Source organism: Indicator indicator, chromosome 7, assembly GCF_027791375.1.
Source record: "Indicator indicator isolate 239-I01 chromosome 7, UM_Iind_1.1, whole genome shotgun sequence".
Taxonomy (NCBI): domain Eukaryota; kingdom Metazoa; phylum Chordata; class Aves; order Piciformes; family Indicatoridae; genus Indicator; species Indicator indicator.
This window is the reverse complement of record NC_072016.1, coordinates 30,810,963-30,828,890: the sequence shown is the minus strand read 5'-3', so window position 1 is coordinate 30,828,890 and position 17,928 is coordinate 30,810,963. Positions and strand designations below refer to the sequence as shown.

General features: G+C 40.3%; 1 protein-coding gene across 3 annotated transcripts in view; it reads left to right on the top strand.

Annotated features, from left to right (window-relative positions):
- CTNNA3 (catenin alpha 3) overlaps positions 1-17,928 on the top strand; it is a 409,043-nt gene that overhangs the window by 72,692 nt on the left and 318,423 nt on the right. For all 3 annotated transcript variants that reach the window (XM_054382672.1, XM_054382674.1, XM_054382673.1), the window contains 2 exons: positions 3,189-3,452; positions 7,536-7,739. In XM_054382672.1, coding sequence (XP_054238647.1) covers positions 3,189-3,452; positions 7,536-7,739 — 468 coding nt within the window. The remainder of the gene's footprint in view (positions 1-3,188; positions 3,453-7,535; positions 7,740-17,928) is intronic.

Genomic DNA, 17,928 nt, shown 5'->3' with positions numbered 1-17,928 from the left:
CACAACTGAAAAACATAGTGACGATTTTCATGGGTCAAAGCATTTTTATTTTTAAATCTTGTTGAACAAAACCAAAACTCTTAATAGCTGAATTTACCAATACGATGGTTCTGAAATTCCACACAATATTGTATGAAACAAAACATCGTGTCTTAAAAACATGAACATACTGAATTTTTTTTTTACTATTTCCAAACACATTTCCAGATGCCAGATTGCTGACTTGCCAACTTTGTGCTACTTGATTTGCTAGTACTGGATTTCTCATGAACCCCTAATTCCTGGTTAGTACTGTTTTAGAGGAGAAATATCAGCTGGAAGGACTGTTGAGTTTGTTTATTTGCATATGATGCAGCAAAGTAAGAAATGGTTAAGAATAGAAGACAGCTAGGCATTAAGTGTTGTATTGATTTACCATTGTGTCTCCAGGTCTGTAGCTTCCTTGTGTTTTGTGGTCTTGTAAATAAATGTAGATTCACTAATTAGTGAATCCAGGAGATGCCATCTACCTGGACTTGTGTAAAGCCTTTGACACCATTCTGTGTGACATCCTGGTCACCAAATTGGAAAAGCATGAACTTGAGGGGTGGCACACTGGCTGGATAAGGAATTGGCTGGATGGCTGCACTCAGCTGCAATCAAGAACTCAATGTCCCAATAGAGACCAGTGATGAGTGGCATCCCTCAGTGGTCGGTACTGGGACCAGTGCTGTTTAACATTTTACTAAATGACATGGACAGTGGGATGGAGGCGCCCTTAGCAAGTTTTCAGATGATGTGGTCCAGTTGACATGCTGAAGGGAAGGGAGGCCATCCAGAAGGACTTGGACGGGCCAGAAAGGTGGTCCCAAGCCAACCTCATGAAGTTCAACAAGGCCAAGTGCAATGTCCTGCACCTGGGTTGGGTCAATCCTAAGCACAACTAAAGGCTGGGCAAGGAGTGTCTTGAGAGTGGTCTGGAAGAGAAGGACTTGAGGGTGTCAGTTGATGAAAAACTCACCATGAGCCAGCAATGGTCACTGGCAGCCCAGAAGGCAACCATATACCAGCAGGATGAGGGAGGCAATTCTGCCCCTCTGTTCTGGCGAGACCCTGCCTGGAACACTGCATGCAGTTCTGGTGCCCCCAGCATAAGAGGGACGTGGAACTGCTGGGGTGGGTCCAGAGTAAGGCCAGAAAGATGGTCAGAGAGCTGGAGAATCTCTCCTGTGGGGACAGGCTGAGAGAGTTTGGGCTGTTCAGCCTGGAGAAGAGAAAGCTTCAGGGAGACCTTAGAGCTGCCTTCCAGTACCTGAAGGGGCCCTGCAAGAAATCGAGGAAGGGACTTTTGACATGGGTAGTGGCTGGATGAGGGGTGATGGCTTTGAGCTTGAGGGGAGATTTAGACTGGAGATTAAGAAGAAGTTATTTACAGTGAATGTGGTGAGACACTGGAACAGGTTACCCAGGGAGGTTGTGGATGCCCCCTTCCTGGAGATGTTCAAAGCGAGGTTGGATGAGACCTCAAGCAACCTGGTCTAGGGGAAGGGCAGAGGGGTGGAATTAGATGATTTTTAAGGTCCCTTCCAACCCAAACCATTCTGTGAATCCATGAATAATGAGAACAAGAGTCAGTATTTAAAAATAAATTGCTGAGAGTGCACTGGATCAATTTCAGAGGTCGGACAACTACCTGGCAATGAAGTAATTCCTCCCTCATGGTTATTCATTTATATATTGGTTTAGTGACAGTGTAAAATTATGTTAAGTATTATGCCCAAGAAAATAACTCAGTTTTCTATTCAGTTGATCATATAGTTTAAACACTGTGTGTTTCTGTTCATGGCTCCTTTTCTCTCTGTTTTACTGTATCCATGAGATGTGCAATTTAGCTTGAGGAAGTAAGATGCAGTGCTGTGTCCAGTGCACATCTTGCAGTAAATAAGATTTTAAAAACATAGGACTGGTTCATTTAATTTTGAATGCTATTTTATTCAACCATAAACTTATGAACTTTATGCAGAAAGAAGTCAATGCTGCAATGCTTTTGTAAATAATGCAAAGAGACCCTGATGCAATGCAAAGGCAAATAATTAGAAGGGCTTCATCTTGCTTTGGAACAGGCTGGAAGCAGTTTTGTATGCATTTTGTTGTTCATTCTTTATTGTGCCTCTTCTCATCATTTGAGGCGGGTGCCATAGGCTTTTATTTTTCTGATACTTTTTTGTTTTCCTTGCTTTTTTATTTCCCCCCTGAATTTAACTGTCTCCTTCACCCAAGCTGTTTTGCAAATACTATTTTTTAATTTTATTTTTCCTAAGGGGACAAGATGCAGGACAGTGGGGAGAATGTTTAATGAAACAGCAAGCTCTTTACAATCCTGATGTTGACTGCATGATTGTCCCCAAGTCCATAACTTTCTACTGTCCAAATAATACCTCCCAAGCTTGATTCCTAGTGACAGTTAAGTCTGCCTTGGCAGCTCCATTGAGCTTTGTGTTCTTTCTTGTCTGGCCTGGCAGGAGGCAGTAGGATTTCAAGAAGATCTGCATGAAGACAGGAGGAGCAAAATGGGTCCAGTAAAATCCCTGAATACTTAAAAGGTGTACACAGCAGGGAGAGAGGAGAAACAGGCAGGGACATTTCATGGAGGTGGCTTCTCTTGAGCACCTTTTTAATTTTCCACACCCTCTATGCTTTCCATTTCCCATGAGTACAGGATTCTCATGCCTGACCTGTACTGTTCCTTCCTGCAGTGTGCTCTGGACATAGGCTGGTGGGGCAGGGAAGGAAACATGGGGAATTTGTTCAGATGCAGCAGTCACAGAATTCCTTGCTTAACCCTGCCTGCACCTCTGTCATCCTCTGTTCCTTATGACAAAAGACATATTTGGGAAGAGAGACAGGTAATTTCCTGGCTAGTTTTCTCATAGTAAAACTGTGCTTGAAAACAAGCGAAATGTGGACAGTTCATGGAGCTGGTTATGACACAATAAAAATTAGGATTGTTTTGCACTGACTTTGTTCATTTCTCAAGAGATAAATAAGATTCAATTGTAAGTACTGCTGTAGCCCCTTTTCACAATCTTTGATGAATTTAACTCAATGTTTCCTTAAACAGAGTAGATACAGGAAAAAAAATTGTTTATACATTACTTGTCAGTTTTGAAGTGCATTTTGAACTAAACAGCATGTTCTTTTGCTGACAGGATTTGAAATCTGGTAATCATCGAGATGAAATTGCTGCAGCACGTGCATCCCTGAAGGAAAATTCATCTCTCCTACACTCAATATGTTCAGCTTGTTTGGAACATTCAGATGTTGCATCCCTTACAGCCAGCAAAGATTCAATTTGCAATGAAATACAGAATGCTCTCAATGTAATTTCTAATGCTTCCCAAGGAGTTGAAAATAAAATGGGACAACCAGCATCTCATGCAGCTACTCTTGGAAGTGCGCTTGATGAACTTGAGGTATGTAAAGCTGTGACACTGCAACATTTTTTGAAAAATGGTTCATTCCATTATTTTATTGTAAAATTAACTATTGGTATCATAGGTGATGGACCTAAAGACATTAAAACTAATGTTCTACTTAATCCTAGTTTAAACATTATCAGTCTAAAGTATTTCATTGAAACAGATCACTTCCTTCACATAGTTTGGAGTCATGTTTGTGCAATATCTGGCTTCCTTGGAACAGCAGGGAAGAATGGTTTCCAAGTGTGTCAGTAATGATAGGGACAGATACATCCTTCAGTACATGGACAGAATCCATGAGTTTAGTTAACAAATAACAGTGATTCTGAGATGATGGTGATCTCTGCTACTTTCACTGCATTGGAACTCAGATTAAAGTCCTTTATTCCAAAGCTTGTCACTGGGATCATTATATAATTGATAGAACTGAAGGATTTAGAAAGCCAATTATATTTTCTGCTTATCATGAGGTAAAGTGATATAACCAATATGATTTTACAAATTGTGCATTTTTCCTACTATTATTCAAGCAAATACTTGGAGAAAGTCAGATCTTTACTCCTGATCTGATCCTAAACTCTTGTATGGAGCTTTCCCTCTTTCTCATGGCTGCTTTCCTCATATCAATGCTAATCTCCATTGTCCTACCGAAAATTGTAGATGAGATTGCAGACCATGCCTCTCATCTGCTGTAACTTATGCAGGCCCAGGTCAACAAGTTTCTAGCCACATTTGCAAATACAGGTCTCTTTGGTTGGAAACGATCATACTGTTAGCCTCAGAACTCCAATGTTGAAAATTTTTTAGGAGAACGGGTTATTATGATTGACGGTAATAGATTTTGTCTAAAATTTTCGATGAAAGGTTAGAGAAATACATTGAAATATGACAGAGATCTTGTAATGATGGCTTATTGATCCAAACAGACCTCTTGATCATGCTCAAAGTTGAATCTGACAAGCTCCCCCCCACCGAAGGAACAGGCTGCACTTGTATGTTTCTTGTCATCTTTCCTTGCTTCTCACACTAAGATTTAAAATTATAGTTTCTAATCTATTTCTTAATAAATGGAAGAAAAAAGGAAACATTTAGCAGTAATACTTGATTTTTTAAGGTCTGAATGCCAAGTGATACACTTTAAATGAGAGGTATTATTTACTTGTGTTGCTGACACATTTTTAAAACAAAATTTGGACAAAAAATTGGATCTTCTGACCCCAGATGAATTTATCTTGACTTTAGGCAAGCAGTGACATTCCAATAATTTTATTGTTGTTTTAAAATGTAAGATTTGCGATGATCACAAAATCTTACATTTTAAAGCAATAATATAATTATTTGTTTTTATTTGGAAACATATGAACATAAAAGTCTGGCTGTTATAAAAAGCTGTTTATGGAATTTCAAATATATTTTTACCTAGGTAAGAAATGGGAATTGAAGCTCTGTGAGATAGATAAAGCAAAATTTATGGAGCATTTCACTTCTTAAAATGATGAGTTAGATGCTTGCACTTTTCTTTCTTTTTAGTAAAGTTCTCTTGGCTAAGGACCTGAAATAACCTTTGCTCTATCTTCTTGTTGTAAATACAGCGCCATGAAATAGATTGATGTAGTAAATAGTCTGTTGGGAGCAAATCTCATTAAATGTTTATAGTGTGGAAATGTATCATAGAGCTTACCCAACAATCTAGTATCTAGATGTTTTGCAATGTAATTTTTCCTTTGCCAGTGCTGGCAGTGTGAAAGTTCTCACAGATTTATAGGTGAGGAAACCATCAGTAAAATTACAGCAGCTAATTCTTCAATCAGTAGATTCTCAAGATTCCCTCTTAAAGGCTCCATATATCTACCATGTCATTCATAAATAAACACAAAATTCTGATGTTACAAATTTAATTGCATGTTAACATATATATCAAAATGGTGCATAGGTGTGTATTTAATGCCTTTTACTTGTCTTGCACGTTCTCAATGTACAGAGATTTCTCATAAAATGATGCAAGTCTTGCATGTCTGACTGTCAGATGTTGATCTGATAGGTGGACCATGGCTCTCTAGCAGAGCAATTACGTAGGAGATATCAGTCTGAAATGTCATGAAATATAACCAGTTGTCTGGATAACCATAATCCTTTCTTTTCATGGATCAGAAGACCAATGAGGAAGATAGTTTTGCTAGCTAAATGGCTAACTGACTGGCTATCAGGACTGGCTCTAGGAATTGACAGTTAAATAGTTGCCCACAAAAGCAAAACGATTTACTGTGGTGGCTGGGAGAACCAATCTGGCTCCATCAACTTCCAGTGGAGGTTAGAGCTTGTGGAAGACCTTTTGGAATAGAACAGCAAGCCTCTTCATCCTGTCCAGACACTCTTTCTTTACTTTGGATTTAATCCTTTGTGGTAGGATCTACCAGTCCCTGGCAAAATTTCAGCTGCTCTCTAAGAGGGCAAAAGTCAGATTTTTTTGTAAGTATTGAGTAATTCTTTACTGGCTTCTTTGCTCTGTCTTTGCGAGTGGGTAAATTATTGTTTCATCTCAGTTTGGCTTTGGTTCCCAATTGGCATGTGAGACTAATGTTTTCATGATCAACACAGGCTTGACTTCTTGCAATTAGGAAATATACCAACAAAGTTAATATGTTGCATTTATAGATATACAAATAGCTTCGTTTTTGTCTTCAAAAGCTTTAAGCTCTTTCCTGCCTGCTTGCACATAAACTCCATTTCAGTGTATTGTCTGTATCCGGATACGTGAACATTGGTTTGAGAAAATCCAGGAGCTTGGAAATACCTGGTTGATACTTTAACTTAGTTGCTTTTGCTGAATGCATGCAAACACCTGGCATAGACCCCTAAACTGTTTTAATGGTCTGTCATTTGCTGAGACAAGTCCAGAAACATTTTTTTTAGCTTGTCTCTCAGAATATACCACACAAAATAGTGCTAGCAGTAGCACTGGCCTGATTTTTTTGTGATGCTCTGCACTGGTAGGAAAATCCTAAAATTTAACACAGAAAATGTGGAAACAGGCAGATATTCACCGGTCCCTTCTAGTCATTGCCTATAGAATTGTGGGGGCTGGAGTTCATGTAGTCCCAGTTTTGGTTACCAAATATTACGTAATCTTAGATATTTAGGCTCCAGAAGTTCTTGCAGAAGATGTTTGAGAAGGTTCATTGTCCGCTGTTTTTATTTATGTTATTAGGTAGTAAGTAGTGACTGCTTAAATAACTAGAATGCTTTTAAATGTGATGGGGGACTTCAAAGCAATGGAATAGCAGTGGATGTTGAGAAACCTACACTGATCCTGCAAGTTGGAAAAGTTAAGCTTCCATTTGAATGACACGGTAATGCAAGAGGAACCTGTACCAGTTTCGTGTGGAAACTCATTTTTCTAGAGAATGTCCCAGCTGTCTCAGAAACAATTCTTGTCTATTTGAAAGAACATGGGAGGATTGAACATGTAACAAAGTCTTGCTTTCCCTAACTCATACCTAATGTGTAAGAGATTGTTAATAATAACCAAGAAGGAAATTTCAAGGTGACTGAAGCCCACTTTTCTAGCTGTTTAAGCGTTTAGCTTTGATGTTATAATAGAACACTTATTCTTAGAATTGCCTAAGCTAGACAGTACCTGAAATTGTGATATTAAATCTAAATTGAAAAAATAATTAAAATTCTCTATCTTGAAAGTAGTCTTAGCACATACTGGATAAGCACAGAGAAGTTGTGATTTACCTGATCTAAATTCCACATGTGAGGGTATATGGCATACATATTAGTACTTCTTAGCACTGGGTCCCGGACAGTAAGATTTCATGACATGTCCATTGGCTTAGAACTAGTGAGACCTAAATGGCAGAGAGAACTTTGTCTGCAAATGGCCCCTAGGCATAGACCCATTAGGGAAAGGGGAATCTGCCATGGTCAGAGATATTTTGGATACTTCCAGGGCAAAGGGTTTGCTGCATGTCTAAGAAGCATAGTGTCACTGTGGTTCATGCAAGTAAAAAATAAAGGAGCAACTTCTAATTGGGCTAATTTTTCTTACCCATACTCCTGATGTTTTTCCAGAACTTAATTATCCTGGATCCTCTTGTAGTGAATGAAGAGAAAATAAGGCCCTCACTAGAGAAGCGTCTGGAGGCTATTATCAGTGGAGCAGCTTTGCTAGCTGATTCGTCCTGCACACGGGATTTCCATCGCGAACGCATCATTGCGGAGTGCAATGCTATCCGCCAAGCTCTCCAAGACCTGCTTTCTGAGTACATAAACAATGTAGGTACCAGATTTTTTGCCTTTTTTGCATGTCTGTCTCACAGCCTGTTTTAGTATCTGTTACTGTTTAACCTATCATTAGTATAAAGCAGAGTTTAACCTACATTTTTCAACACACTCTTTACAAGGTTGAAAAGAACATTTTTTACATAGATCTAAGCAAAAGCTAAACTCAGTCTGGATGCCCAGACTGAGTAGAAATTGGTTTATATCATACTGCATGTGGAAAATGCTGCATTATAGGTACAATGTACATGTTTAGGCTGTTTCACACTTCCTGGATGCTGCCACTAGGACAGAACAGATGTAATATTTCAGATGCTAGCAACAAATGTTTCTTTGTTGCTTCCTAGACCAGAGTTTTAAAACCTAATCTCTGCTCCTGCAGAATGCAATATTTTAATTACGTTTTTTAAAATGTAAGTAATGCGTTAATATGATTTTAGTGTGTTCACACCACTGCATTTGATGTGGGTAAAGCACCAAGTTCCAAGTGTAAAAATTACTTCATTGCTACAGTAATTGTTGGGTAAATCCAGAAATCTGGTTGTCTGACAATACAAGTTTATAGGCAAATTAATCCGTGAACTTTTGAAAAGGAATACACTTCGTGTTTTTAAAGTAACTGTTAGATTTCAAGTATGGATTTTATAGACTTTGTACATCTGGCAGTTAAATGGAAGAACAGGAGAGGCTCAGGTATGGTGTTAATCCTATGCTTTTCCTCTGGAGACATTTTTTGTAGACATGATGTTTTTATCTAAAGATGCCTCGGGATGGTTTGTCAGGCACACTGAGAGGATAATTGTATGATAGAGCTGTATGTTTCTTTTTTGGGAAGCTGCAATTCCTTTCTGTTCTCTAAGTCACACTAGTTTACCCAATCTGAAGCAATTCTAACGAGACTGTTTTCTTTGTCTTATGCTATGATCACTAGGATAATGAAGTGTAGGGACTAAGATAATCTATGCATATCAGATGTCTTTTCATTTCACAAATGTTGTACTTTTTGATATTGGTGGAATTTACTGCTGATTTATTTGATTTTCTGTGAATTGAAGTTGTTCTTTCAGTCCCTATACCAGATAAAGATGCTTTCTATTTTTACTCAAAATTTAGCTGGAGTTTCTGTTGAATGCAGCATAATTCTTGAACCTCTCTGGTGGTGTTTTATGCATGGGTTAGTTTTGTGAGCTTTCTTTAGCTCTAGTTAACTTCGGATGTTAGTTTTTGATACTTTTTTGTAGCAGATGTCTATTGTGTGTCTCTTAGGGTAGATCAGTTTTGCTGCTACGTAGTTGAAAGTTTAATACAAGAAAGCATCAACACTAATGATTGGGTGGTTGATCTCTCTTCAAGGTCTTTTCCAACCTGAATGATTCTATTATTCTAACTTGTAGTAGCCAGAGCATGTGGGAAGATGCAAATGTGGTGTACAGCAATCTGTATTAGGCCAAAAGGTTACTGTGGATCTGTTACAAGAACACTTTAATGGGACTTTTGTGTTTTGCAGGAGTGAAACTACATGATGGTAAGTCAAATGGTCTTAAATTCTTAGACCCTTCAAACAAAATTGTGGTTATCTTTTCTATTTCAGAGGTAATCTTGCTTTTAGGGTTACTTAATGTGGACTAATGGGAAAAGAAGAATGCATAACTCACTTCCCTGATTTGAGAAAGTCAGGAAGCAGCTATTTAAATGTGGCCAAAAGGCAAGTGTCATACAATTTGCAGAACAGCGTCTGCACAAGGTAGCAAAGATAAGGGAGGAAGCAGAAAGGAAGAAATACAAAAAATGTGAAGGTATGACATGTTATACTAGGGTTAAAGGAATTAAAGATATTTAGTTTCTTTTAGTACTCTCGGTCTACTTATACAATTAATGTTGACCTCAATGGAAAAACTCCCACCAAGAATAGTTTATGGCTATTACTGAGACTAGATTCAGTAAGTTTTTTCCATGAGAAGATTATCAGGTATCATTACTTTATTTCACAACTAACTCACTGAAGTATAGGTGATATAGATTACAGTATGGAGATGCAAAGGAAAGTTAACCAAAATGTTCTCCACACTAATAAAGACCCACTCTATCTCCCAGAAGCTTTGAGTTTTTCTGCTCATGAAGTAACTCAGACTATATTTATAGTTCCTCTGAAAATATATTTATAGTTCTTCTGAAAGGCAGAGATGTTTCTTCTGGTACTTTGGAATTATCGTGTAATTGTATTGTTTTCCTTTCTGCTTTTACTCATATATTATGGGATGTATTTGCATTTCAGGACATCAAACACTAGGAATTACTACTGTGATTTTGGTAGCTTATCAATGCAGAAGCATATCATGGTGTGTGGATAATAATGTATCCGTAGGAGCAATCATTATGTTCTAGTAAAATAAGCACTTGCATTTTACTCATGACAAGCCCTTGTCTCTGCTTATCCCTTAACATGAAAAGTTACTGAATTCATTGGAGTGCGGTAATACTAACTCCATGTTTCTGGAGTTCTCTCTCTGCTTTTAATCCCAGTCACAACAGGGATATGCACTTATTCTGGATATTGGTTGAATATGTGCATATATACACTCGTCACAACAGTGGTGTTTCAGATGCTTAATGAGATATTGAACAAAATGGTAGGAGCTGAATGATAGATTTTATACTTCACCACTCCAGGAATGATGCTACAAGGAAGAAAGAACAGTTGGTGGCAGATAGTGAGCTTTATCTCCTTGAATTCCCTGCAGGTTCTCAGAAGCCTGTTACTTCAGCATAGGTTTGTGGCCACAGCTTTTAGATGTGAGAGACATTTGGATCTAATCACAAGGACTGAAATGTGGTGAGGTAGAGACTAGGAGCTAGAATCCATGAAAACAGGGGAATACCTGAGCCAGGGAATGAGTGGGACTGTGTTGATGCCCTAAAGATGAACGTATTCAGTACAGAGCCTTCTGCAGCCATGAGGAGAGTCCAGCTGTCAGAAAGATGATACACTGGCTAACTGGGACTTGTGCAGTTGTGTCTGTCTAGATTCAAATTGTAATTGTTGTTCATTGACTGAAGCTGAACAATGGAAACCCAAAATCAGAACATGGAAAACTGGGAGTCTGTTTATTGATGGCATGGTTCTGGGCCTCACCTTTTGTCTCACCTCATGAAGTGGAATGCTGTGGAGTGCTAATGCCTCACTTTATTCCTCTGTTAAGTGGTCTTCAACAACAGCTTAAAGTCTGACCCACTGTCTCTACATAGAAATTGCCTGTGATGGATAACATTTTGTATTTTATTGCTACTCTTGCTCTTTCAGAGTGGAAGGGCATACAGATACCTCAAACTTCATGCTCTTGTACTTTGTAGTTTTCTGATGAAGACTTTTAATGTTTCAGTGGACAGAGGCAAGACAAGACACTTTGGGTTATCATAGTGGTGCAGTGTATCTTGCATTTAAGCTACTCAATCTTGCTCTGAGCAGTGGATTTTTCATTTCAGTGCTCCAGGGGAACATTTTTGATAGTTCTGGAAATTGCAAGAATTCCTCCAAAGGAGCTATTTCAGATTGACAGAACCTTTTTGTTCAGCCTATAAAGGGAATGTTCCATATTTTTAATTTAAAAAAATCACCTTGTCATCTTTTTTAGATATTTTATTTTGCGGGGGGCTATTTTGCCTTAATTATCCATGTGTTATAGATGCAGAAGAGTGGATTGATGATGGTTTATAATATGTAGATGAAAAGATTGGTACTCCATAAAAGAGAAATTAGGGCACAAAATGGTATCTCCTATCAGAGAAAATTCACATCGGGTGAATCAAGTAACAGCTTGTTAGAATGGTCCAGACGCTTTTCATATCTGGTGCAGCTTTTATGGTAAAGCTCATATTCTCCATTCTCATTAGAGTTCACCTAACCTGTCCTGTCAAAAGAGGCTTCAGAGAACATAAGCAATTTCAGAAAACACAGTGATTATGACCTTCAAAGTTTCATTAATTTGAGGCTAATTTGCATTCATGTTTTGGAGTAAAGCGCACAATCTCCTTCATTAATACATTTTTCATGACTTAAAAACTGTAATGTCACCCTTAATACCTGCTAGTGGCTCTTTGCTCTTATATAGAAAGCTGCTGTGGTTATGTTTTGTTGAGATTTTGTCATAAAAGATCTCACCAAATATCAAAAGTATTACAACGAATCCATAGATATATATGAATACTTGTCTAAATAAGTGCATTTTACCGTTTTCACATTGTTTGTCCTTTTGTTGTTGCTGCTGCTGCTGAAACTGCTGTAAGGACATAACCAGTTCTGCCATGATGTGTACCTCTTTGTACAAAGCTCCAACATGGTTTGGTTGTAGCTTCCAGGTAAATTGTCTGTGTGGGGCTACATGAGGTTGTGAATCTGTAAAACTGATAATTCACCTCATTAATTAAAGAAACTAAGAGCTGTGAAGAAATGCAATTTCACATGGAGCTTTGTACCATTATCTGTTTAGCCTGATGTGTTTCTGACTTCATTTAATGAAAAGAATTCCATACAATCATATATGACACAGCTGAAGATTACAGCGACCGTTGAGAGTTATGCTAAATATGTTATTTCTTTGATAATATCTTTTAGTATTGGAAGCTCCACACTGTTGCCAGTGATATCTAGGGAGCTAAGAAGAGGGGACTGTTTCATACAATCATGCAAACATTAAGGCCGGAAAAGACCTTTAATATCATCAAGTCCAACTATAACCCAACTACCATGATCACTAAACCATGTGCTGAAGCACTACATCTCCATGCTTCTTCAACACTTCCAGGCATGTTGACCCTACAACCTCCCTGGGCAGTCTGTTCCAAATCCTCACTACTCCCTTAGTAAAGAATTTTTTTTCCCAATGTCTAGTCTAAACCTCCCCTAGCACAACTTAAACCCATTTCCCCTCATCCTGTTGCTGGTTACTTGGGAGAAGAGACCAGCACTAGTCTCTAAAGCCTTCTCTTTTCCAGACTAAACACCACCAGCTCCCTCAGCTGTTACTCATATGATGCCCTACAAACTTCTCACTAGCCTCTTAGTAATTCTCTGGACACACTTCAGCACCTCAGTGTTTCTTTCCTATACTGCGGTGCCCAGAACTGAACCCAGTGCCCAAGATGTCACCGTACCTGGGCTGAGTACAGGGGCACCATCGCTTCCCTACTCCTGCTGGACATACTGGTTCTGGTACAGGCTAGGATGCCACTGGTCTTCTTGGCCACCTGGGCACACTGCTGGCTTATGTTCAGCCAGCTGTCTACCAGCACTCCCAGATCCTTTTCCGATGGGCTGTTTTCCAGTTACTCTGCTCCTATCCTGTAGCATTGCTTGGGGTTGTGAACAAAGTGCAGGACCCAGCATGGGGCTTTGTTAAACCTTATTCCATTGACCTCAGCCTATCAGTTGAACCTGTCCAGATCTCTATGCAGAGCCTTCCTGCTCTTCAGCAGATCACCACTGCCACTCAGTTTAGTGTCCCCTGCAAACTTGCTGGTGGTGCCCTTGATGCCCTCATCCAGATAATCCATAAAGATACTAAACAGAACTGACTCCAATGCTGAGACCTGGGGGGACACCGCTGGTGACCGGCTGCCAGGTGGATTGATCTCTTTGGGCCCATCCAGCCAGTTTTAATCCAGCAAAGAATCCACCTGGATATGCCATGGGCTGCAAGGTTCTTGAGGAGAAAGCTGTGGGAGATGGTGTCAAAGGCCTTACTAAAGTCCAGGTAGACAATGTCCACGGCATTTCCCTCATCCATTAGATAGGTCATTTGGTTGTAGAAAGAGATCAGGTTGGTCAGGCAGGACCCGCCTTTTATGAATCCATGCTAACTGGGCTTGATCCCAGTGTTATCCTGTACTTGCTGTGTGAGTGTACCCAGGATGAATCTCTTCATAATCTTCCCTGATACCAAGGCCAGGCTGACAGGCCTGGAGTTCCCTGGATATTTTGACTTGTCTTCCTTGGTTACTTCCACATTCTTTCACTAATGTGTACCTTGGAAAGTTCTGTGTGATTGCTCTTGGGTTGAAGAACTGAGTCCAAACTGGGGAGACTGGAATAATGAGGGAGTTCAAAGAAACTTCTTGTTTAAATCTTCAAGAAATGTTGGTTATTCATACAAGTGGTCAAACTATCTTCCTGAAGTCTTTTTCGCTGTATTTCTGTGCAGGAACAGGAATAAAGAGAGCTGATATTCACGTCTTTGTAAAAAGAAGGATTCAAATGTTCTTATCTCACTGTTCTATTCATATTCAAACATTTAAAAAAACTGCTGCTCCAGACAAATGGGAAGTGAGGAACAGCAAAATATAAATGTTTAAAATTTTGATGTGTGATGTGTAGGTGGAAAGTGTCACTCAGATTTATTTTATTGAAGTTTTTAAAATTACTTTATCAAGTATTATGTTTTCAGAAAAGAAGAAACATTTCTTCCAGTAAAACTGATGTGCCCATATGGCATGTGCTGCAGTTTTCATAAGTCTGCTGTTGACATTGGCTGAGTACTTAGTTCAGTTGACTTTGAACACCCCCACAGTGGATTTTCTTGTATTTTATATACAGTATGTGCATATGAAAACTAATTTTCTCTATGTTAACTTTTGCCAAACATTTAGTTTTATAAGGAAATTAGATTATATACTGTTTAGCAGAAAGATTTTAAGTGTATCAGAAAAGTAGTCTAGTGAATTCCCCAAACAGATTTAGAGTTGACAAATAAACTGCAGCTAAATTTACCTGATATGGATGGTCTTACAGAATTTGCAATACATTGGGATCCATGCATGTGAGCTAGAGAAAAATGAGAGATTTTCTATTAAGCCCGGTTTTTCATTTAGCTGTTCTGAGCCAAGCTATTTCACGATTAATCAGATCTCAAGGCTTGCACTGAAGTAATGTAGCATGATGAGTGACTTGTAGCTCTTTAGAGGATGGTTTAGTACAAGAGTCAATAATTCCCATTTGGTATACTTGACAGGACCAGAAATAGATTGGGTTGCTGAAGACTAATTTTTTTTTTTTTTCAGAGAACCTTCAATAAAGTAACATTTTCTCTCTCCAAGATGAAAAAAATCCTTGATTATGGTAATGAACAAGCATTACAAATAACTATTGAAGTATTTGTTAAGTCAACGTTTATCTAGCTGTTTAATACACAAGACTTGGAAAGGGGGGGAGGCAACGCGTGATACGTTTAAGGATGTTGTTAGATCATGTAGGAGGAAAAATTGGAGAGGCAAAAGTCCAGGTCGAACGCAAACTGGCCACTTCTGTGAAAGACAATAAAAAGCGTTTTTATAAATATATTAATGCCAAAAAGAGGAGCAAGAAGAATCTCCACTCTTTATTGGACTTGGAGGGGAATTTTGTAACTAAAGATGAGGAAAAGGCTGAGATACTAAATAGCTTTTTTGCCTGCATTTTCAACAGCAAGGCAGGAGGACTTAGGATAACTGGCCTCCTGAACTGGTAGGTGGGGTCAGGGAGCAGTATAATCCCCCTGAAATCCAGGAGGGAAGTAGTTGGGAATTGCTGAGCTACTTGGATATTCACAAGTCCATGCGACCAGATGGGATCCATCCTAGGGTACTTGAGAGAGCTGGCAGATGAGCTGGCCAAGCCTCTCTCCATCATTTTCCACCAGTCCTGGCTCACTGTAGAGGTCCCTGATGACTGGAAACTGGCCAAGGTTATGCCCATCCACAAGAAGGGCTGGATGGAGGAACCTGACAACTACTGGCCTGTCAACCTGACCTCAGTGCCAGGCAAGATTATGGAGCAGATCATCTTGGGGGCAATCACAGCTCACCTGCAGGATGGCCAAGGGATCAGGCCCAGCCAACATGGATTTAGGAAGGGCAGGTCCTGCCTGACCAACCTGATCTCCTTCTATGATCAGGTGACCCGCCTGGTGGATGTGGGGCAGGCTGTGGATGTAGTGTATCTGGACTTCAGCAAGGCCTTTGACACCCTCCCATACAGCAAACTCCTGGCCAAGCTGTCAGCCTGTGGCTTGGACAGGAGAACTCTGTGCTGGGTTAGGAACTGGCTGGAGGGCCGAGCCCAGAGAGTGGTGGTGAATGGTGCCACTGCCAGCTGGCAGCCAGGCACTGGAAGTGTGTCCCAGGGATCAGTGTTGGGCCCAATCCTGTTGAATATCTCTATTGATGATCTGGATCAGATGATTGAGTCCATCATCAGTAAGTTTGCAGATGACACCTAGTTGGGAGCAGGTGTGGATCTGTTAGAGGGTAGGAGGGCACTCCAGAGGGACCTTGACACACTGGACAGATGGGCAGAGTCCAACAGGATGGCATTTAACAAGTCCAAGTGCCCGGTGCTGCACTTTGGTTACACCAACCCCATGCAGAGCTACAGGCTGGGGTCAGAGTGGCTGGAGAGCAGCCAGGCAGAAAGAGATCTGGGGTGCAGGTTGACAGTAGGCTGAACATGAGCCAGCAGTGTGCCCAGGTGGCCAAGAAGGCCAATGGCATCTTGGCCTGCATCAGAAATAGTGTGGCCAGCAGGAGCAGGGAAGTCATTCTGCCCCTGTACTCAGCTCTGGTCAGGCCACACCTTGAGTACTGTGTCCAGTTCTGGGCTCCTCAATTTAAGAAGGCTATTGAGACAGTTGAACGTGCCCAGAGAAGGGCAGCAAGGCTGGTGAGGAGTCTGGAGCACAAGCCCTATGAGGAGAGGCTGAGGGAGCTGGGGTTGTTTAGCCTGGAGAAGAGGAGGCTCAGGGGAGACCTTATTGCTGTCTTCAACTACCTGAAGGGAGGTTGTAGCCAGGAGGGGGTTGGTCTCTTTTCCCAGGCAACCAGTGGCAGAACAAGAGGACATAGTCTCAAGCTGCACCAGGAGAGGTTTAGGCTGGAGGTGAGGAGAAAGTTCTTCACAGAGAGAGTGGTTGGCCATTGGAATGTGCTGCCCAGGGAGGTGGTGGAGTCACCATCCCTGGAGGTGTTCAAGAAAGGATTGGACGTGGCAATTGAAGCCATGGTTTAGTTAGTCGTGAGGTGCTGGGTGATAGGTTGGACTTGATGGTTTCTGAGGTCTTTTCCAGTCTTGCTGATTCTATTATTCTATGATTCTATGACTTTTTTTACAGCTTATGGAAAATGGTTGTCATTCCATGAGGTTTTTCTTGATCAGCTCCCTATTCTCTGGAGGGTGTTAAAGACTGGTCGGTTGTATAAATGTTAGTGTGCCATTTCTAGGAACGCTGCTGAAATCTGCTGTTTCAGTGTTACTTTAGTTTTTAACCTCTGTATATTACAGCTAATTTTTGTGGGCCAAATGTATTTCTAAATTGTTTTCTTTTTCAGACTAAAAATATTTAACTTGTTTATGTAACAATTCTTATTAAAAAGATAAGTCAATGATAGTTCAGGGAACTCAACAGAATATTGATATTGCAAAAAAATGCCCAAAACAAAAAGACCAAATGCGACAATTTAACAAAAGTAGTATTTTTCTAAATAAATCCAAGCATAAGCTGATGGTTTTGTCTGTTAGAGGTGCCTCAACAGGCAGGAGAAAAGGGCTGACAAGGAACTTCGCAAGGGGGAAAGTCAAGCCCTACACTAAGTTGGCCATGAACCAGCAATGTGCTCTTGCAGTGAAGGCCTCCTGGGCTTCAGTAGGAAGACTATAGCCAGCAGGTCAGTGGAGTGATCCTTTGCCTTTACTGGAGCTCTGGTGAGACACATCTGTAGTGCTGTGACAGTGCTGTGTTCTCCAGCATGAAGATGACATGGCTATACAGGGTAGAGTCCAATGAAGAGCTGTGAGAAATTGGAGAGTTGACCATTCAAAGACAGGCTGAGAGAACTGGGATTGTTCAGCCTGGAGAAGAGAAGGCTCTGGGGGATTTTACTGGTATGTACAAGTATTTGATTAGAAGGGAGTAAGGAAAAGCAAGCTAAATATCTAAGGGGTTCCTAGTGACAACAAGAGGCAGTGGGCACAAACTGAAATACAGGAAATGCATTTAAACAAGAGGAAGCTTCTTTTCTCTGAGGGTGATTGAGCACCGGAACAGATTTCCCAGAGAGGATGTGATCGTATGTATAAGTTGAGTGTGCTTTGAGCAGTAAGTTGTCCTGGATGATCCCCAAATGTGTCTGCTGAATTCAGTATGTGGAGTCCATGGCT